The sequence below is a fragment of the Myxine glutinosa genome, chromosome 8 (genome assembly GCF_964187855.1).
Source record: "Myxine glutinosa chromosome 8, kmMyxGlut1.1, whole genome shotgun sequence".
Taxonomy (NCBI): Eukaryota; Metazoa; Chordata; class Myxini; order Myxiniformes; family Myxinidae; genus Myxine; species Myxine glutinosa.
This window is the reverse complement of record NC_136268.1, coordinates 49,557,904-49,577,444: the sequence shown is the minus strand read 5'-3', so window position 1 is coordinate 49,577,444 and position 19,541 is coordinate 49,557,904. Positions and strand designations below refer to the sequence as shown.

At 45.9% G+C, this 19,541-nt stretch overlaps 2 protein-coding genes across 4 annotated transcripts in view; both read left to right on the top strand.

Moving 5' to 3' along the window:
- RANBP2 (RAN binding protein 2) overlaps positions 1–19,541 on the top strand; it is a 239,538-nt gene that overhangs the window by 173,230 nt on the left and 46,767 nt on the right. For all 3 annotated transcript variants that reach the window (XM_068124437.2, XM_068124434.2, XM_068124436.2), the window contains exons 23-28: positions 3,694–3,963; positions 5,101–5,181; positions 5,411–5,487; positions 5,616–5,727; positions 15,455–15,504; positions 15,636–16,680. In XM_068124437.2, coding sequence (XP_067980538.2) covers positions 3,694–3,963; positions 5,101–5,181; positions 5,411–5,487; positions 5,616–5,727; positions 15,455–15,504; positions 15,636–16,680 — 1,635 coding nt within the window. The remainder of the gene's footprint in view (positions 1–3,693; positions 3,964–5,100; positions 5,182–5,410; positions 5,488–5,615; positions 5,728–15,454; positions 15,505–15,635; positions 16,681–19,541) is intronic.
- On the top strand, positions 6,353–7,785 carry LOC144893274 (uncharacterized). The gene is made up of 2 exons (XM_078783259.1): positions 6,353–6,427; positions 6,530–7,785. Exon 2 carries the CDS (start codon positions 6,630–6,632, stop codon positions 7,647–7,649), a length of 1,020 nt encoding a protein of 339 aa, XP_078639385.1. The 5' UTR covers positions 6,353–6,427; positions 6,530–6,629; the 3' UTR covers positions 7,650–7,785.

The following is a 19,541-nucleotide window of genomic DNA, read 5'->3' as shown; positions in this document are numbered from 1 at the left end:
GGAAATGATACAATGCTGAAGAGTTTATAAAGTGGGTGGGACTTAGCAAAAGTGGGAGGAGCTTAACAAAAGCGGGCGGGGCTTAGTAAAAAGTGGGCGTGGCTTAACAAAAAGTGGGCGGGGCTTAGTAAAAATGGGCGTGGTTTACCAAAAAGTGGGCGGGGCTTACCAAAAAATGGTATGTGGCACTGGAGGCGCTCAAACAAGAACATTGAGGGAGGTTTACCATTTTATCTTAGCTCAGTTAAAATATCTTAATAAAGAACCAAACTCAAACATATTTTTTGTTAATATATTAGATGGTGAAGAGAGTTGTAGGAGAATTAAATTATTTCCCACGCATAAACAAATATTTGTAGGGTCGTTGTTTGAGTGGGTTATATTCACCAGATGATATTAAGAGTAAAAGGTTAAAAGGTCCATGAGGTCAGAAGGATCACAGGTGTTTAAGTGGTCTAATGAATAAGGATAACATGTCAAAAGGTTAGAAGGTTCGTAAAGAACAGGGTGAGAGAAATATAGGTGTTTAGGGGCAATGAGGGAGGGAAAGAATTAATATGGAAGTGAATGGGTCAATGTTTGAGTGGGTCAAAGATTAATCTGCCAGATGATATGTAGAAGAAGGATGATAGGTCTATAAGAGAAAACAAATATTTGTAGTGTTTGAGTGGTCTAATGAACAACATTAAGGATAGGTACTACAGACAAAAGGTTCATAAAGATGAGGGTGGGAGAAATAGAGGTGTTTATGATTTTTGAAAAAGACAAGGGGGTAAATGACATTAGATAGGGATTTCCCATGTTAAACGGAGGTGTCCCAGAAGCAACATTATTACACTACTTATAGGCCTTAGGCGTTTATGCTTCACCTTCAGTCCACTTCGGACAAATTAAGCCCAGGTTTCTTAATACAGTAGTAGTGTATCGTTTCAGTTGTATCGTTTTTCGTAATAATAATAATAAAGTAAATATAACCATAATACTTTAATCCCAATGTCGTGAATGTAAAGGTAGGTTAGTGGATTCATTGAAGCGGTGTATGGTTCATGATCAATGATGATCGGTGTTCGGCACTAATATTAATAACTGAGTAAGTAAGGAATTCACCTCGGTTTTTTGATAGTAATATCACTATCATTTTCGAAATAATGCTAACGTAACGATAATATTATAGTTAATCTAATCGTAACACTAATCCCTTCGTAGTGACTGCAAACATACTGGAAGGTAAAATATATCATGTTCTCCATATTGAAGAAGCGGCAGTTTTTGTGTCCATTACATCTATGATGTCATTACGACGGCTGACTCCACCGACCGACATTTTAATTTACAAGTAGGCCTACACTCGCTCACTACGGGAGCTGCAGAAAGGGTCATTCCTCTTGGGGATATATAGATTACAGTCGATCTATGTTCGGGTCTCAAGAACATTGGGTGTGTTCATTGACCAAGTTTCTAGTGGAGAGATCGCCAAGTGGTTTAAGCATTTGAGCAAGCACTCCATTCAAAACCATTAAGGAACGGCTGGCTTGGCAAGCGCTAGCTAGCTGCTTGGTAAATGAGCACACCTCCAAACCTTGTGGGGTATATAGATTACAGTAGATCTTCCCTCAGTTCTGTAAGTAAAACTTACCTCATGGAGTCGAGATTCCTCCAAATTTCTTTGTTTAATGTTATAAACAGCATTAGTGACCGTTTGAAAATCTAATCGTATGTGTTTGTGGTTTACAATATTTCACAAGCCTGGCTACGCTGCTGTTCGACTTTTGGTCTTGTTTAAGTAAGCATGCTTTATCCCACCAACCCATGTGATGTTGCTGGGCTTTCATGCATGCACGGCAGTAGTGTAGTGTCATGTGCTGACGTCACTTGATGTCGTGGTCCTCCTTTCACATTTGTCTTCCACACAAAAGCAGGAATCCTCAAAAATAGAGCAATACTGTCGGTTTATTTTCAATTAAGTAACTTTATCTAACGCATAATTTGGTTTGTTTGTCAACTCTGTTGTTCATGTTACACATGCCATTTCAAGTGAGGTGGAACAACTTTTTACGATCCTGACAGTTCTGTGAAGGGTAAAAAAAAAAGCATTGGATTTTTACATTAGACTTTGTGTAACTTCCGGTTACTACTTCTACAACCTTCAGACATGTCAGTTTTTTTTCTTCACAATTTGACTTTGTTGCATTGTCGTCTGGTGGCTTCTGTTATCCTATCTGCCCTTCTAACCTTTATCCTCATCATTCTCTTTTCCTGTGCTGACTTTGCTTAATTAGGGTGCATCTTGCTTTCTGCACAATGATTGTGAGCGCCGACCACATGATGTGTAAATACTAGCGTAAACGATAAACCAAGACTGCACATGAAAGGAGAGTTTAGGCCCATTGTTAAAAGGCATTCAACTTTATTTTGTAAGTTGTGTAAAATAGATATCCCTGTCTTTTCTTCCTGTGCTTCCTTATCTGGCAGACTGTGGTGATGCCATTGTGCTTTCACTGACATGCCCCTTCTCTCAGTCTGGTGGATTGTATTATTTTTCATTTCTATTATAATTTAATTTGCTGCACAACTTGTTAAAAGCGGTATGTTGATGCCAATGCGCAAGTATTGAAGAATGGCAGGCAAAAGGAAAGGTTCATCGAGTCAGAGGAATGCACTCATTCAGCTGTTCCAATAAATAATCAGCATTTATAAAATTACTAGCAAATTATTCCTAATATAAATATTATTTCCCTCACTGCCTGGAAATGATGTATTGTTATCACTGCCTTTTACATGTGGCTGTTAGCCAATGATTTCAGGCTTTTCAAAGCTAACCCAGCTGCCTTCTGGACATCCTGGGTTCCCAATGCTAGTTCTGCAACCACAGGTACAGAGATCTTGGGGTGATCTGAGTTCATAATCAGCATGGAGTGCTCCACTGTGGGAGTTGTCACAATCAGCAACCCCTCCCAGCACCCCTCCCCACTTTCTCACCATTATTCCTCTCTAACATCTCAATGCATAGAAAACAATAATTGATCAACAGAGGTGACAAAATGTTTGTAATGAAAGGATGTGTAAATCTAGTACGTGCTGTGTTTGGGAGTACCTCTTTCGATTGAGTTCCTCAAGATCTATTTTTATTTTCTCACCCATAATAGTTTGTAAGCTTTTGCAGTTGTCCTTGTTTGTGCTTGGCTGTTCAATCATACGCACGACTTTGCCTTTTTGCACTTAGATAGGTTCCATCTTTATATGACTGGTTTATTTGCGATATATTTTGTTTTGCTGCTTGCATTGCTGAGTTGTTTGCATGATTAAGTTTAATTTTAAACTTTGGTAATCTCGTGTAAGAAAGAAAAGTAGCTGTGTGGAATAGCAAGGTGTGTGCTGGAAGACTTTTAATTGGAAAACAGTAATAAAAGTAATGATGTCTTTGTATATTTCTCTTTATTTATTTGAAATGTATTTATTTGAGGATACGCACAGCAAATACAAATTGCATTGCCTGTTCGTTGGAACCAGAATAAATAATTGCAGCAGCTCCAATTGCTTTGTTCATGATTTTTCTGGAAATGGGATTAACTGAAATATTCTCTCCTTTGCATTATAAAAGTGTATTGTTCATCTGATTTTGTTGTTTTTCACCAAATTCAAATTTGATATCGAATTGTTCTCTCCATTCTTCTTCTTTTCTGGATTTTGCAGATTCTGATCAGGATGTTTCTAACCAAGGAGAATCAAACGTCAGACCATCATTGGCAGAACATGTTCCTGAATCATCTTCAACAGATGGAGTTGATGGTCAAAATGACCTTTCTGCCAACGAAGAAGTATGTGCAAGTGAGGCCGTTGTCGAAGTTGTTTGGGAGCTTTTGCCAACGGCAGAACAGCGGAAACTTGCTGAAAGCCTTCAGCTGCCACCAACTTTCTTCTGCTACAAAAACCAACCAGGTTACATCAGTGACTCTGAGGATGGTAGGCTTGGCTATTCCTCTTGCAAGTGTTTATTGTTTGTAGTTTTGCTGCAGGATTTTATGTATGGGTTTACCATCTGTTGTGTTGGCAATTATGGTACATTTATAGTGGGCAACATTTGGTGTGAATGACTGAATGTATGGCTGAAACTTTTTTGTTCTCTCGTTCTGAAGCAATCTTCAACGTTCGTTTTTCGACATGTTTTGAAACTTTTTTGCAAGTAGTTAATTTCGCACGAATTTCAGGAAGAGTTGCAAGCCGATTTGTCCACTAACGATTCGTTTTAAAACATGAGAATAGGAAGTGGAAATTGGAAGGTTAGTGGAGAAATTGAGGATTATTGTTTGCAGGGGAGATTGGACAGAATGTAAATGCTCAGAGCTTGATGGGATGAGGAAGTGGGGATGGAGTGATGGAGGTAAAACTCTGCTGTGTTTATATCTATATTTTGTAAATGGCCTTTAAGCCTGCGCTATACTTGTGTATAATGTCATCCTCCTCAAAAGTGATGTGCAGTTGCTGCCGAGTCAGTTTTGTTAATGAATCCATTGGCAGTTTTATTTTTACGGCGTAGCCCTTGAGGCAATGCCGTATGGAACAGTATTTGTCTGTCCATTCGGTGTATGTATGTCCCTCACAAACGCCCACCAATCAGAGCTGAGGATCTGGTCACATGACAGGGGGACAGCAGATCCTCCACTCACCAGATCCAAGCCCAGCTAAGCTGTTGTTAGACCACCGGTCTTGTTTTCTTTTCATCTGTGCTTGGGGTAGAAATTTTGTTGTCTGATTTGCTGGCAATGGCCTGCTCGTTTAATGGTACAACAGACTTGACATACATTTCAAAAGGATGGTGTGGTTGGTGATTAAACACCCTAAATAAAGTTATTGGAATAGTAACTTGTGGTCTGATCCCATTCTATCAATAAATCAAACACCTTTGGCATTTTGAAATTCTCCCTTTTTCGAAGAAATTTTGATATTTTATCAACGTTGAGGTCATTCAAGCTTGGCTTGTATCTCATGTAATAGATACTGTTTTGCATCCAAAATCAATGTTTGCGTTGTGCTTACTCACAACCTAAAATGAATTAACCTTGATGCATGAAACCAATTTTATTTTATTCCATATTATAGACTATGAAGATTTTGAATCTGCTGTGCGAAAACTTAACGGCGAGCTCTATCTGGAAGATTCAACACGTATGAAGAAACACTGTGAGTGTTTTTTGTTTGTGGGGATGAGAGTGGGCATGGGGGAGTTGACTGTTTTCGATTTTGATTGATTTGTTTTTTGAAGAGAGAAAATATTCATTGGTGGTAAAACTGAATACAAATCACCTTATTTGAGATTCGAATCCATGCCTTTTGTGCATGCGTTTCAGAATCTTGATGATGTTTATGGGATGTGATTATTTTTATTTCATATTATTTTTTTTGCTTTTAGCTCCAGCTGCTGATTTTTCTTTAACCATTGAGAAAGTGGAGACCACCACCTCACTGCAGAAAGATCATCCTCCTGTGGTATTTGAGAGAACTAGACAAATGATACATTTTAAAACTCAAGATGACTTTAAAGAAAAAATGCAATGCATTAAGCTCTGATAAGTGATAAGTCTCAATCCGTCTGCTATGATATTTTATTCTTGCAGGAGAGCATATGCAATGACGAAAATCCTGTCAGCAGCACTTTTACTCCTTTGGAGCAGGCTTTGTGTGCAGTGCAGTCACCAATTGAGGAGGTTGTGTCGAGTTCAGAATTTGGTAAATCAGCATTATGTTTTTTGGGTCGGTAAACATGTTTCGTTAAAACGAATGATGTTTCTTTCATAAAACAAGAGTAATTCTTTGCAAGTGTTGGTATTTATCAAACAATTTTTCTGATCCAATATTAAGTGTTGTCATGTGCATTGCCCTCAACCAAGATGGCAAGCGGTGCTTAGTGGGAATCGCACACAGAAGTCATTCACCTCAAATATGGCCAGCTTAAGGCTAAATTTAGCACAAAGCAACCCAAGCAGTTGTCAGTGCTTCAAGATTTAACAAGCGTATCTAAACACGCGTTATTTTCTTTTCAAGTAATTTCCTCTCCAGGGATACTCAAAGCTGAAACTTTGCATGGGAAGGATTGCAGAAACAGACATGCAGGCTTTAGAAAATAGATGAACACTTTAATGAGGACAAGACAAATAGGCCGTAATATATTCATTTGAAAACGTTTATCACGCACGACCCACTTGCAAACTAAAATATAATTAATGTGGAGCATTAAATTGGTCATTCTTAACTCGAAACACAACTTCCACATGAACGATACTGTAGTGAAATCGTATTAATGCTGAACCCAGATGATGCTCGCTGCTCGCTGACACCGCTAGGGGGGCGTGGCTATAAGACCCGATGTGGCCGCTGCTCTGGGGACTTCTCCTGTGACATGTTACATTGACTAGTAGACTCGTTAACGGTACGTACCGCATAGAATATTACGCTTGCTTTCATTGAACTATATTGTGGATTGACCTATGTGAAGCCAAACCTTATTTCTATTGCATCCCTGTATTTGCAGAATGATGTCAAAGGTCTTAATGGAATTAAACCAACAGATGGACTAAAGTTGTGGACTTGAATGATTTCCACAACACTTAATTCCATTAAAACCTACGGACATGGCGGGCAACAAGATGCTGGTGGTTTCGCAATTCTGCGCCGACCCGCAAGCCCCGGATGCTGGTTTGCAACTGACTCACTGGTTGAAAGCTTTGGAGAACCAGTTCGCTGACCAGGACGTCGAGCCGACAGCTGCCGCGAAGCTAGCAGCGCTCCAGTCCAAAGTCGACTACAAGGTGTACAACAGTATTGCGCGATGTGCGACATATGACCTCGCTGTTGCGGAGCTCAAGCGATTGTACATAAAGAAAAAGAGCGTGGTGTATGCTCGCTGTTTGCTGTTATCACGACGCCAGCAACCAAACGAGCCGATGGATCACTATGCCCAGGAGCTCCGGCAACTCCTGCTAGACAGCACCCAGGAGCCACGGACTCACGAGCAGGTTCAAGATGACCTTCTCCTAGACGCTTTCGTCTCCGGAGTCTCCTCTCAGGACCTCAGGCTCAAGCTCTTGGAGAAGACCGACCTGACCTTCACGGCGGCTCTAGAACAAGGAAAAATATATACCGAAGCGCGGCTGCAGTCGAACGACTATGATCGCACGCGCCTCTTGGCGGGGACCTCGCTACACGCACGGCCGGAGAGCAGTACTGCCGATGAACCGGGAGCGGACCCGCTCGCGGAACTCCAGGTTGCCCCGGCGGAGGATCCGGGGATCCTGATGGCTGCCGCTATGGCCAGACCCAAGGCCTTACGCGGAGCCACATGCTACTTCTGTGGGGGGTCAACGACATCACCGGTCAGTGTGTCCGGCTCGGGACGCAATATGCCATTTGTGCTCGCAAAAAGGGGCACTATGCAAAAGTGTGCCGGAAAACCGTTCGCGGCCGCGCGCGACCTTGAATGGGCTTATTGCAGAGCCTATGGGCCGAGCACGGAACACGGCGCCTTACCCGGCTTTGATGGGCAGTGCCCCTCCTTGCGGGCCCCTGGTCGCCCAATCGACCTTGGCAAGAGACACCGAACAGCCACAACAGTCTCATCCTCAATCGGACACGGAACGTGCGTCCTTGACTAGACTCCAGGCAACGCAAGGGACTTTGGGGCCTCGCCAAACCCCGGCGGTACGTACCCGCTACGTCTCTCAAAAGCGTACAGCGTCCTCTGGCGGTGACACGCGTTTGGTACAAACTACGGAGGCCCATACTCGTCAAACGGCGATTTTGAATGGCAAGACTACGGAGGCCCATACTTGTCAAACGGCGATTTTGAATGGCAAGACAACGGAGGCCCATACTCGTCAAACAGCGATTTTGAATGGCAAAACTGCAGAATGCATGGGAAGGCTCTCTGACGGCTTTAACGAATGCCCCATGAACAACGAATACTCCGGCAACGACCGCAACACTGCTGATTGCATGGGAACGCTCCCTGACAACTTATACGAAACTCCACGGGCACCCTCTGACGCCCGGAAAACTGCGGCTGGCATAGGACCCACCCGCGAGGCGCGACCGACCCACTCGGGAGGTTCGGTCCCACTCCCAGCAGGCTCGTCCGGCCTGGCTCAAGCCGTTATTCCCCTCATGGTCGAGGGCCATTGTGTGCGTGCCTTGGTGGATACAGGGTCTACGGATAGTTTTATCGATCAGCGACTAGTGCACAGGCATGGTTGGCAGGTCTTGGGGACTACGAGACGGATCTTCATGGCTTCCCAGGGACTTCGGCTCAGCACGAAGGGGGAATGTCGATTGAAACTCGTGATAAAGGGACGGGTTTTCCCAGATGTACACCTCATGGTCTTACCTGCTTTATGCGCTGACATTCTGTTAGGACACGTTGAACCCTGGTGTTGGGCTAGCGGCTAGGGTGCCGGCTTAGGATCCAAGGATCCTGGGTTCGAATCCCGGTCGATTGCTGAATTAACGCCAGGGGGGTTGACTCAGCCTGTCATCCTTCCGAGGTCGGCTAATTGAGTACCAGTTCACTGGTAATTCCCTGTTTGTCGTTAAAGGCGGCAAAAAGGGTTGGCGTCAGGAAGGGCATCCGGCCGTAAAACATTGCTTCAAAAAGGGGACCGAAAAACAACAACAACCACGGTTCCCGAAAAAGGCCAACCCCCGCTTTGCGGGGAAAAATGGCCTCTAAAGGTGGTTATTCTGTTAGGACACGATTTCCTTAAGCGGCATGGACGACTGGAAATGGAGTTTGGTGGGCCAGACACGCTTGCTGTTGGTGGGACTGACACGCTTGCTGTGTGTGCCCTTGCGAAAATGGAAATCCAGCCACTTTCACTGATCCCCAATTTAACCTCCGACTGTACACCTGTACGGGTAAAATCACGGCGCTACTCTCGAGCTGACATGCAATTCATTGCGGGAGAGACAGCTCAGCTCTTGAAAGACGGCATCATAGAACCCAGCCGGTCGCCGTGGCGGGCCCAGGTCTTAGTGGTGCGAAGCGAAGCACACCGCAGACGCATGGTAATCGACTATTCCCAAACGATTAACCGTTTTACACAGCTGGATGCCTACCCCCTTCCGGGGATGGACGCGCTGGTGCGACAGGTGGCCCAATACTCGGTCTACAGCACTCTCGATCTCCGTAGTGCGTATCATCAGATCCCTATCTCTAGGGCAGATCGTATCTATACCGCTTTTGAGTCGGGGCAACGGTTGTACCAGTTTACTCGATTGCCTTTTGGGGTGACGAACGGGGTCGCCTGTTTCCAGAGGGCCATGGATGACCTCATTGCGAGGGAGAACTTGACCGATGTTTTCGTCTATCTAGACAATCTTACGGTTTGTGAGTATGACCAAGGGCACCATGATGCTAATCTGAAGCGCTTCCTCGAGGTCGCGCAGAGGTATCGCTTAACCATGAACGAGGCTAAGTGTCAATACTCCCTACGCAAGATAGATCTTCTGGGGTACACTGTGACCCATGGCTCTGTCGCTCCGGATAAGGAGCGTCTGCGACCTCTGCTCGACATGGCCCCTCCCAGCGATCGGGCGTCCCTGAAGCGCGCTCTCGGGCTATTCGCCCATTACTCTAAGTGCGTCCAAAATTTCTCCACGAAACTTCGCCCCCATGTGGCCTGCGACACATTCCCTCTGCGTCCGGCCGCATTAGCGGCCTTTGAGGGCCTTAAGGCCGACATCGCCAGTGCCGCTGTGGCGACGATCGACGAGAGCGGATCTTTCGTCCTAGAAAGTGATGCCTCGGATCATGCCATAGCGGCGACCCTCTCCCAAGGAGGGCGCCCGGTGGCTTTCTTTTCACGGACTCTTACCTCCGCTGGGCGGCGACATTCGTCTGTCGAAAAGGAAGCGTACGCGATCGTCGAGTCGATTCGGCGATGGCACCCGTACTTACTTGGGCGGTGCTTCCAAATTATCACGGACCAACAAAGTGTTGCGTTCATGTACGACACCTTACACGCCCAGTGCATTAAGAATGAGAAAATCACTCGCTGGCGTATAGAGCTTGCCGACTTCTGCTGCACTATCAAATACCGCCCGGGGAAGGATAACCAGGTCGCCGACGCCTTATCGAGACCGGTTACGTGCGCGGGTATCGTCACTCTGGAGGGCCTACGCGTTTTGCACGAAACTGCAGGGCATCCGGGCGTGACGCGTTTCGCTCATTTTGTGCGTAGTGGTAATCTGCCGTACTCGATTGACGATATCCGCCGTATCTGTCGCGACTGCGCTATATGCGCAGAAATCAAACCACGTTTCTATAACCCTCCCCTGGGGACACTGGTTAGGGATACGAGGCCGTGGGAAAGATTGGCGATGGATTTCAAGGGCCCGTTGCCGGTGTCGAGTAACTCTCGCTATCTGCTCACTATCGTCGATGAGTACTCGCGATTTCCTTTTGCTTATACGTGCGTGGATATGACGGCTGCCATGGTAATGCGATGCCTGCAGAATTTGTTCTCTATGTTTGGGTACCCGGCCTACGTGCATACAGATCGGGGTGCGGTCTTTTTGTCTCAGGAAGTGCGAGGCTACTTGCTCCATAATAACGTCGCTTCTAGTTATACCACGCCGTACAGACACCAAGCGAATGGGCAGATCGAACGCTTCAACGGGATTATATGGAGGGCCGTCGTGCTCAACCTCCGGACCCTCGGCCGGGGCCTCGATAAATGGGCTTGGTCGCTACCTGCGGTGCTGAACTCGATTAGGGCTCTCCTATGTACGGCCACCAACCAGACTCCCCACGAGAGACTTTTCCACCACCCGAGGAGCTCGGGGTGTATCCGGTCTTCACCCAGTTGGCTCGCTGAGCCCGGGCCGGCCTATCTCAAACGGGCGGTCCGCACGAGCATGTACGACCCCTTAGTGGACAAAGTGCAGGTACTCCAGGCTAATCCCGAGCATGCACGTGTGATGACGGCAGATGGGCGTGAGTCCACTGTCTCCGTACGCCATCTTGCCCCATGCGGGGTCACCGACCCTTATAAGGAATCGGACGAGCCAATCTCTGAGACTATGGACTCTTCCGACACTTCTGTCACTGAACGTCTGCCGACCCTCCCTTCGCCACAGCCACCCTTGCCTGAAGGCTTGGCGGTACCCCCTTCGTCACCTGACTCTGGCAGCTACTCCGACGCCGGGGTCTCTGGGTTACGTGATGCCGTACCCGGGGAATTTCGGACACGTGCTGGCAGGGAAATTCGCCGCCCGGACCGGTACGGTTGGGCCGACTGATACCCTAATTCCGCACCCTGTTAATGCTGACGCCTCGCTCGCTTCTAGCCGCACGGCAGTGTAATTCTAACGGTGGGGAGAATGTAGTGAAATCGTATTAATGCTGAATCCAGGTGATGCTCGCTGCTCGCTGACACCGCTAGGGGGGCGCGGCTATAAGACCCGATGCGGCCGCTGCTCTGGGGACTTCTCCTGTGACATGTTACATTGACTAGTAGACTCGTTAACGGTACGTACCGCATAGAATATTACGCTTGCTTTCATTGAACTATATTGTGGATTGACCTATGTGAAGCCAAACCTTATTTCTATTGCATCCCTGTATTTGCAGAATGATGTCAAAGGTCATAATGGAATTAAACCAACAGATGGACTAAAGTTGTGGACTTGAATGATTTCCACAACAGATACCATCTCGGGAACTTTACATAAGCCTGATTTCTGGATTTGTTTGAATTTGGCGCATGTACCGAGCACACACTACATTCGAAGTGATGCGGTCACCATGTCACATAATTGTGCGCTCTCAGCCAATCAGCGGAGCGGATCGCCATCCGGGTGTGCGGTTACGGTTTCCTTTCAATATTGTAATTTGTCAACGGTTTTCTGTTTTTCGTCGTAAAAATGACTGAAAATTTGTGAAATGCTGGGTACTATTCTGTGGAGGACCAGGGAGATGACAAACAAATTGATGGAATTTCACCAAAGAATTTGGGATAGAGTGCAGAATTTTGCTGTAAAATGGATGAAATTTGTTGACGAGGGCCAACGACAATTTGAAGTGACAAAGTCGCACCAGTTCTAAGCACTGTTGAAAAATAGCAGGTTGGCTTATCAATTAAATTACAAGATAGGTCACTGAACATTCCTCATCCTCAGGTGAATGACCTGGGTACCTTGTTTTCCTGTTACCCTTGCATGCATAAACTTGTCAAATCTGTTTGTGGCTTTGAGCATTAACGTTAGAATGTGGGTTCTGAGTAAGCTTAGGTTTCACTATGAACTTGGATTCACTTTGATCTATCAAATGAAAGATGGATTCCTTAGCAGTGTGCATCGAATTTAGCTCACCTGGACATTAGCCTGGTGAGCTAATGTGATCGAGCGGTGTCCATAGGTAAGTCGGTCAATGAATGAGTGAGTGAGTGAGTCTGTAAACAATTCAGTCATCATCGCTTGAACCAAACACAATTTCGATGAAATTGGCCACAAGCTTCATATCTGATGCCTAACGAAGGTGTATTGACCGCATCAAAATCAGGTATTTGCTCTCTTCTCTGAAACTACACACACGATTTTGACGAAACTTGACTACAACCTCCATCACCCGTTATGGACGAGGGTTTGTGCACAGCATTAAAAATATCAGGGTCTAAGCAGGTCTGTGGGGTGTTTGACCCCTCCCCCCCCACACCCCCCGCCTTCCCCAAATAGGTATTCTCTTCTCTCCTATGGGAAGGAACCATTTCCACATAGTTTGCAATTGGGTAGCACAAAAACGTTTTTCTAGCCATTTGCGGAACCAATAGATTACGGCCTTAAAGATGGACTACAAGAAGACACAATAAATAATCTCAATAACTTGATAGTGCAAAGACATAAACTAAGCCACCTAGGGCGACACACATCCACTGAATGTCCTTGCAAAAACTGAGCGAGGTTGAGATCGCAGGCAGGAAAACTTCCAGGTCTCAATTGGGAGAGTAGCTCATTCAGCATGACGTGCTACCAGCGTCATCCTGTAACGGAGCCTCCAGGAGTGCGACTCGCTAAATTCAGAACTTCATACAGGAGCAGCACACACAAGCTAGAGAACACGCCCCCCTTATCCATTGCCTCCACCCCTGAGACATCCATGTTGGCTCCCCTCACCAGTAATGGTCCGCTCTACTCATATCGACAGTGTTATGACCCAATCAGTGTCTTGACCCTTAACCAATCGGCACAATGGCCATCGAGCAGCGTGGTCCATTGACGTATCGCCTGACTCGTCGTCAATATAATGAGCGGCAGTATTCAAGGGCCAGAGCTTCTTCCTCCTCCCCAGGGGTGCAAGGGGAGGATGGAATGGGCAGGTGTACCACAGTAAGGACAGTAAAACGTCTGAGGCATCTCTTGTGCCTGGTTCGACATGGAAGGAACCTGAGAACGACATCGTTAACCCTTTATAGCCACTAAAGGTTACAATGCTGTCTCGTCGTGGCTCAAAAACAAACGAGCGACTTTGCAGCTCTGTGCACATGTCCTTGATTCAGGGTGTGCACAAAGTCCTAACATTATGCAAATACAAAGGGAGGTTTATACCATTAATCTAATAACTAACCGCCTCATCCTTTACCCCGAGCTCACCATTCCATTCCACGCCATGAAGTTAACACTTTTATGTTAATATACTAGCAGAAGTACCCGGCATTGCTGGGCGGGGGAGGGGAAGGGAAGGGAAGGGAAGGGGAACGGGGGGGGGGGGGAGGGGAAGGGGTAGGGGGGAAAGGGATGGGGAGGGGAAGGGGTAGGGGGGAAAGGGATGGGGAGGGGGTAGGGTGGAGGGGGAAGGGGAGAGGGAGCAGGGAGGGGGAAGGGGAGGACGGAGGGGGGGGGAGGGGAAGGAGGACGGAGGGGGGGGGGAGGGGAAGGAGGACGGAGGGGGGGGGGGAGGGGAAGGGGAGGACGGAGGGGGGAGGGGCGGAAGGGGAGGGCCAGTCAACAATGACGTTGCAGATCTCATGTAGGAGAGCAGCACAACAATCGCGACATCGTCCTGCATCTTCGCAACAACAGCACGAAGCGGATTTTGGAGACTCACCGATCCTGTGACGCCCTCCAGTACCGGCGTTGCCGGGTGGGGGAAGGGAGACCCGTACATTCCCAACCCGTACATTCGCCCTCTCAACTCAAGCTCACTCGGACAAAAGCCTCGCACAAATTACACCGTGAAGGCCCAATGGCCATGTCTATGCCACAAATCAAGTACGTGAGCGAGTCGGGCGCACTGAATTGAAAATATATAGAACGCTCATACTCCGTGAAAAGTGAAGCCGCCGTGTCACCATCCTGGTTAGCACGACTCGACCAACTCGCTTCGTGGATCTCGTTTGTTTTGAACGTGTCCCAGATTTTAAAAGCCAGACAACTGTTAAAATGCCATTTTGTGCGGCAATAAACGGCTCCAATCGGTTACGGAAGGGTTGTGGAAAGACGTTTCACAGCTGTTTCAAAGACGTTTAATTCATATTGCACAAAATCGACACAAAACACGATCGTACAAAAGGTGAAAAAACGCAATCGCTTTTCGCTCTGAATTACGTGCAAACGCGTGACGGAAATCACCATCGCCCAGCATCGAGTGCCAACCAAGATGGCGCCCGGTAGCTGCATCTCCACCTATGTGGTGTGAATGGCAATGGTCATTCTATATATTTTCAGTTCAATGGTCTGGCAGCGGGGATGGAACATCAGGTGATCGCTTTGAGCGAATCAGCGCGCTGCACTGTCACCGGCTAAGATTCCATGTATAATATTCCTCGCTACGTTACGCTACGTTCGCTACGTTATGGCTAAAAACATGGATCTAAAGATGAAAGAAAAAAAAACCTATGTGGTGTGAATGGCAATGTTCCTCGCTGAAATGTGAAAAAACGCAATCGCTTTTCGCTCTGAATTACGTGCGAACGCGTAACTGTGAGATTATGGCGGCAAGGATGGAACATCACGTGATCGCTCTGAGCGAATCAGCGCGCTGCTCTCCCACCGGCTCAGATTCCATGTATAATATTCCTCGCTGAAATGCGCTGAGGTAAATATGAATAAAAAATATGGATCTCGTCAAGTATTTTTAGGTAGGCCATGTCCTTCCCAGGCTCAATGGCCATGTCTATGCCAAATATCAAGCACGTGAGCCTCTCCGTTTAGGAGTCTATCGGTAACATTACACACACACAAACTATGTGTTTTATATATATATACATTTTGTTTTAAATTCATACAAGTGAACAAACTCATTTTGATGGAATTATCAGGAACAGTATTTATTTTGTATAAAGGATGCCACGTTATATGTAGACTGGCATACAGTTAAACATGAAATGGTGGATCAACGTGTTTGGCTTCAACATGATTAGAAATTGATTTCCAGCCAATTTCATGTGAAGCACTTCTTTTCGCACAGTCAAAGAATTTGCTGCAAGCCACCAGGTGGATACAATGGCTGAACCAAAGGTGAGAGTTGTACCTGTATTGAAATCTGTTCTCCTGATTGAAACACCATACTAAAAGTTTTGTCAAAATATAGAATAATGACTATGTAAATGAAAAGTAAGTAAAGTTTCCCCTTATCTTTTATGCTGCAGGACAATGTAATCAGCAGTTCTTCTGATGAACGGGATGATGTGCTCTGTTCAACATCAAAACCCCGAACGCCTCCAATGGTTTCATCTTCTTTAAGTACTCGATTTGGTGATGCCATTGGCACTGAAGGTAGTATGAAGGCAGTGTCTGAACCTTGTGTTTTCATTGCCTCAAGTTCCACCAACCAAACAGTTGTTGAACCTGATACGCAAACTGCACAAATCAAAAATGCTGATAGTACAACTCCAGATGCCGAATTGTATTCATTGGACAACAATTTTGTTCAGGCCTCCAAGTTGAATCCTGAAGAAAATAACATTCTGTCAAGCAATTCCGGACAAAGCAAAGGCAACACACGAGACAGCCACGCAAGTGGTCTTGATGCTAATTTTTTCACTTCGACTACACATGACAAAGTAGAAACAAGACTGGAGCCAGGAGCTGTAAATCCTGATTCCACGACTTGCACCTTGCCTCTATCAGAGGTTAGCTCTTCTTCGGATTCTTTATCAGCTCCAAACACCAAAATTGAGGAAACTCAGTCAGCTCACGATGTGATTTCTGATTTGATTGTGGATTCTGCTTCATATCCATCTTCTGCTTTGGTGGCTTCATCATCTGCTCCTTTGGCGACACCAATCACTACCTCAGCTGTGGATCCTCCGGCCTCTGACTCGGCGTCACCTGCTGCGGCTCTTCGGCCTCCAGACTCAGCAACGTCTCCGGCCCCCGACATGACATCCCCTGCTGCAGTGTCTCCGATCCCCAAATCGACGTCTCCTGCAGTGGCTTCTCCGGCCCCCGATTCGGAGTCACCTGCCGAGCCTCCTCAGGCCCCTGCTTCAGGGCCTTGTGATTCGACACCTCCAGCTCACGCTCTGGGGTCTCCTGATGCGGCGCCTCCGACCCCCGCTTTGGGGTCGTCTGATGCAGAAGCTCCAACCCCCGCTTCAGGGTCATCAGATGCGGCGCCTCCGGCTGCCGCCTCGGGGTCACCTACTACAGTTGAGCACACTGACGGGACAAATTTCAATCTCCAAATTGCTGGTAAGTTGTCTGTCAATGGCACTACTTGTAATCGCTAAAAAAAAAAAATTGTCATGCATTCTGAAAAGCACAAGTTGCCATGTTATATGGTTTGTATTTTACATTGAAGGGTTTATATCATTGATTGCACAGGCTGCATTATTGTCGATTTTACTTTGATGATTTAATATGCTGCTTCCAGAGTAAAATGTAACATCTCATTTGAAGTTGGGGATCGGGGTGGTTGAAATTTTTTGTTACTCTATTAATTTTGTGCCTTTGTTTTTGCAGTCGAGTTATTGTAATTACCAAACACCATGTTAATCATCTTTTTACGGTGTAGTTCATAGGGCAAAGCCATCTAGAACAGTGTTTGTCTGTCCGTCCGTATGTATGTATGTATGTATGTATGATTGTATGTATGCATGCATGTCCCCTCAAATGTATACCAATCAGAGCTGAGGATCTGGTCACATGACAGGGTGATGTGATTACGTCTGATGTGATTACGTCTGATGTGATTACGTCTGATGTCATTACGGCTTCCAACAGCTGACTCCACACTCCGCCCTTTTTTATTCCTATGCCGTTCAGGCCGAACGTATCGTCGAACCTGTCATATATTACAATCTCCATGCTCTACCTTTACGATTTTCATTCAGTTTGAAGCACAAACAAAACGATTGTTAAAATGACCATCAAATATCGAAAGCATCAGCGTTACGTCTCTTCCAACAATACGGTACGGTACATATAGGCCTTAGGCGTTTATGCTTCACCTTCAGTCCACTTCGGACAAATTAAGCCCAGGTTTCTTAATACAGTAGTAGTGTATCGTTTCAGTTGTATCGTTTTTCGTAATAATAATAATAAAGTAAATATAACCATAATACTTTAATCCCAATGTCGTGAATGTAAAGGTTAGTGGATTCATTGAAGCGGTGTATGGTTCATGATCAATGATGATCGGTGTTCGGCACTAATATTAATAACTGAGTAAGTAAGGAATTCACCTCGGTTTTTTGATAGTAATATCACTATCATTTTCGAAATAATGCTAACGTAACGATAATATTATAGTTAATCTAATCGTAACACTAATCCCTTCGTAGTGACTGCAAACATACTGGAAGGTAAAATATATCATGTTATCAGAATACTTACCCTGCGCAGTCAACTTGTTGTGAGCCAACTCTTCTGTTCTTGAACAATGTTTTTCTTTTAGTCCAGGAGCCAGAATCTGCTCAAAATGGTTTCATGCAACACCCACTACACAGTTGGTTTGTCACTTTCGGGTGATTGGGGAGCATCTATAGAACAAACCCAGCCCTGATGTACAGTCGAATTGTGGCAGCAACAATAAATGGCAGCCATTTTTCTATGAGGGGGGTGGTGTCCAAATGCCTCGACACAAATGAGAAGGGGTTCTGGGACACACTGCCACACATGAATATCATGACATTTGCATCAATGGCAACGAAAAAGACGATGAAATCAGCAAAAGACAAGACAGCTGCCGTCAGTGCAGATCGAGATATCTTTGGCAGATTACTCATTGTTGCTAAAGCACGTGATGTCAACCTCAAGGAAGTCCTCGCACATGAACTATCATCTGTGCCTTTTGCATTGGCACATTCTGACGGCAGTATGCGTAAGAATGCGACGAGTGATCTGCTAGCAGAGTTGGAAACAAAAGCTGATGTGTTGCCAAATCTTCCATATAATGAAGCACCACTACCCACTGCTAATGTCATTGATGCGATGGCATTGGTCCAAATGGTGAAATCTGGCGGCACTAAGACATTTGGCTAATTGGCAGAGAAGTATTATGATCTGATATCAGCACCATTTGGGAAGAATGGCTGCAACAGGGTCGATGTGGTCTTTGATCGCTACGATCACCCTTACTCTATCAAGACCGGAGAACGCATGCGACGAGTGTCTTCCACAGAACTGGAGATTAAGATATTGGGACCCAGTACACCTTTACCTAAACAATGGGACAAATATATACTTAATCTAAACAACAAAGCAAATCTATGTGCATTCCTATGTGATCGATGGTACCAAACTGCACCAGAAAAACTATCACCAGGCAATCAGCTGGTCCTCGGTGGTGGCTTCAAGAACGGAAAGGAGTGCAAGCTGATCGTAAGAGGGCATGTGACTAAACTCTCACCTCTGGAGTCTGACCACGAAGAAGCAGACACCAGGCTTCTTCTGCATGCTCACAATGCGTCATATGACCACCCACAGGTGATCGTGCAATCACCAGATACTGACGTTGCAGTCATATGCATACACATGTACGCCACAATGAGATGCCAAAAACTTTGGTTTCGTACTGGAATAAAGCAAAAGTTACGACACATACCAATCCACGAAATAGTCTTGGCCATTGGTCCAGAAGTATGCAAAGCACTCCCATCATTGCATGCACTAACAGGAAGTGACACGACGAGTGCCTTCAGTGGAATTGGTAAGAAGACAGCTTTGAGGAAACTTCAGGACGGTAAAGACCACCAACAGAAAGTGTCACAACTGGGAGATATTATCCCACCGACAGAGGATACTGTCCGTGCTCGTGAACGGTTCATATGCTCCCTGTACACAACAGCTCAGGCAGCAGGTGACACGGCGGACGAAATCAGATATTGGATGTTCTGCCAGAAAAGGCAGAAGAGTGAATGCCTACCACCAACATCTGGCAGTATTAGGCAACACATTTATCGAGCTAACTATCAGTCATTCATCTGGAAGAAGTCATTGCTCCCCAACCAAGCACTACCAAAGCCAGATGGTAATGGATGGAACATCGAAAATGGAACTCTCCAGCCCACCCTCATGACCAAAGACCCTGCTCCAGTTGGACTAGTTGAGCT

What these genes read in the sequence shown, in the direction of transcription:
- LOC144893274 (XM_078783259.1), top strand. Translation starts at nt 6,630, where the DNA reads ATGGCGGGCAACAAGATGCTGGTGGTTTCGCAATTCTGCGCCGACCCG.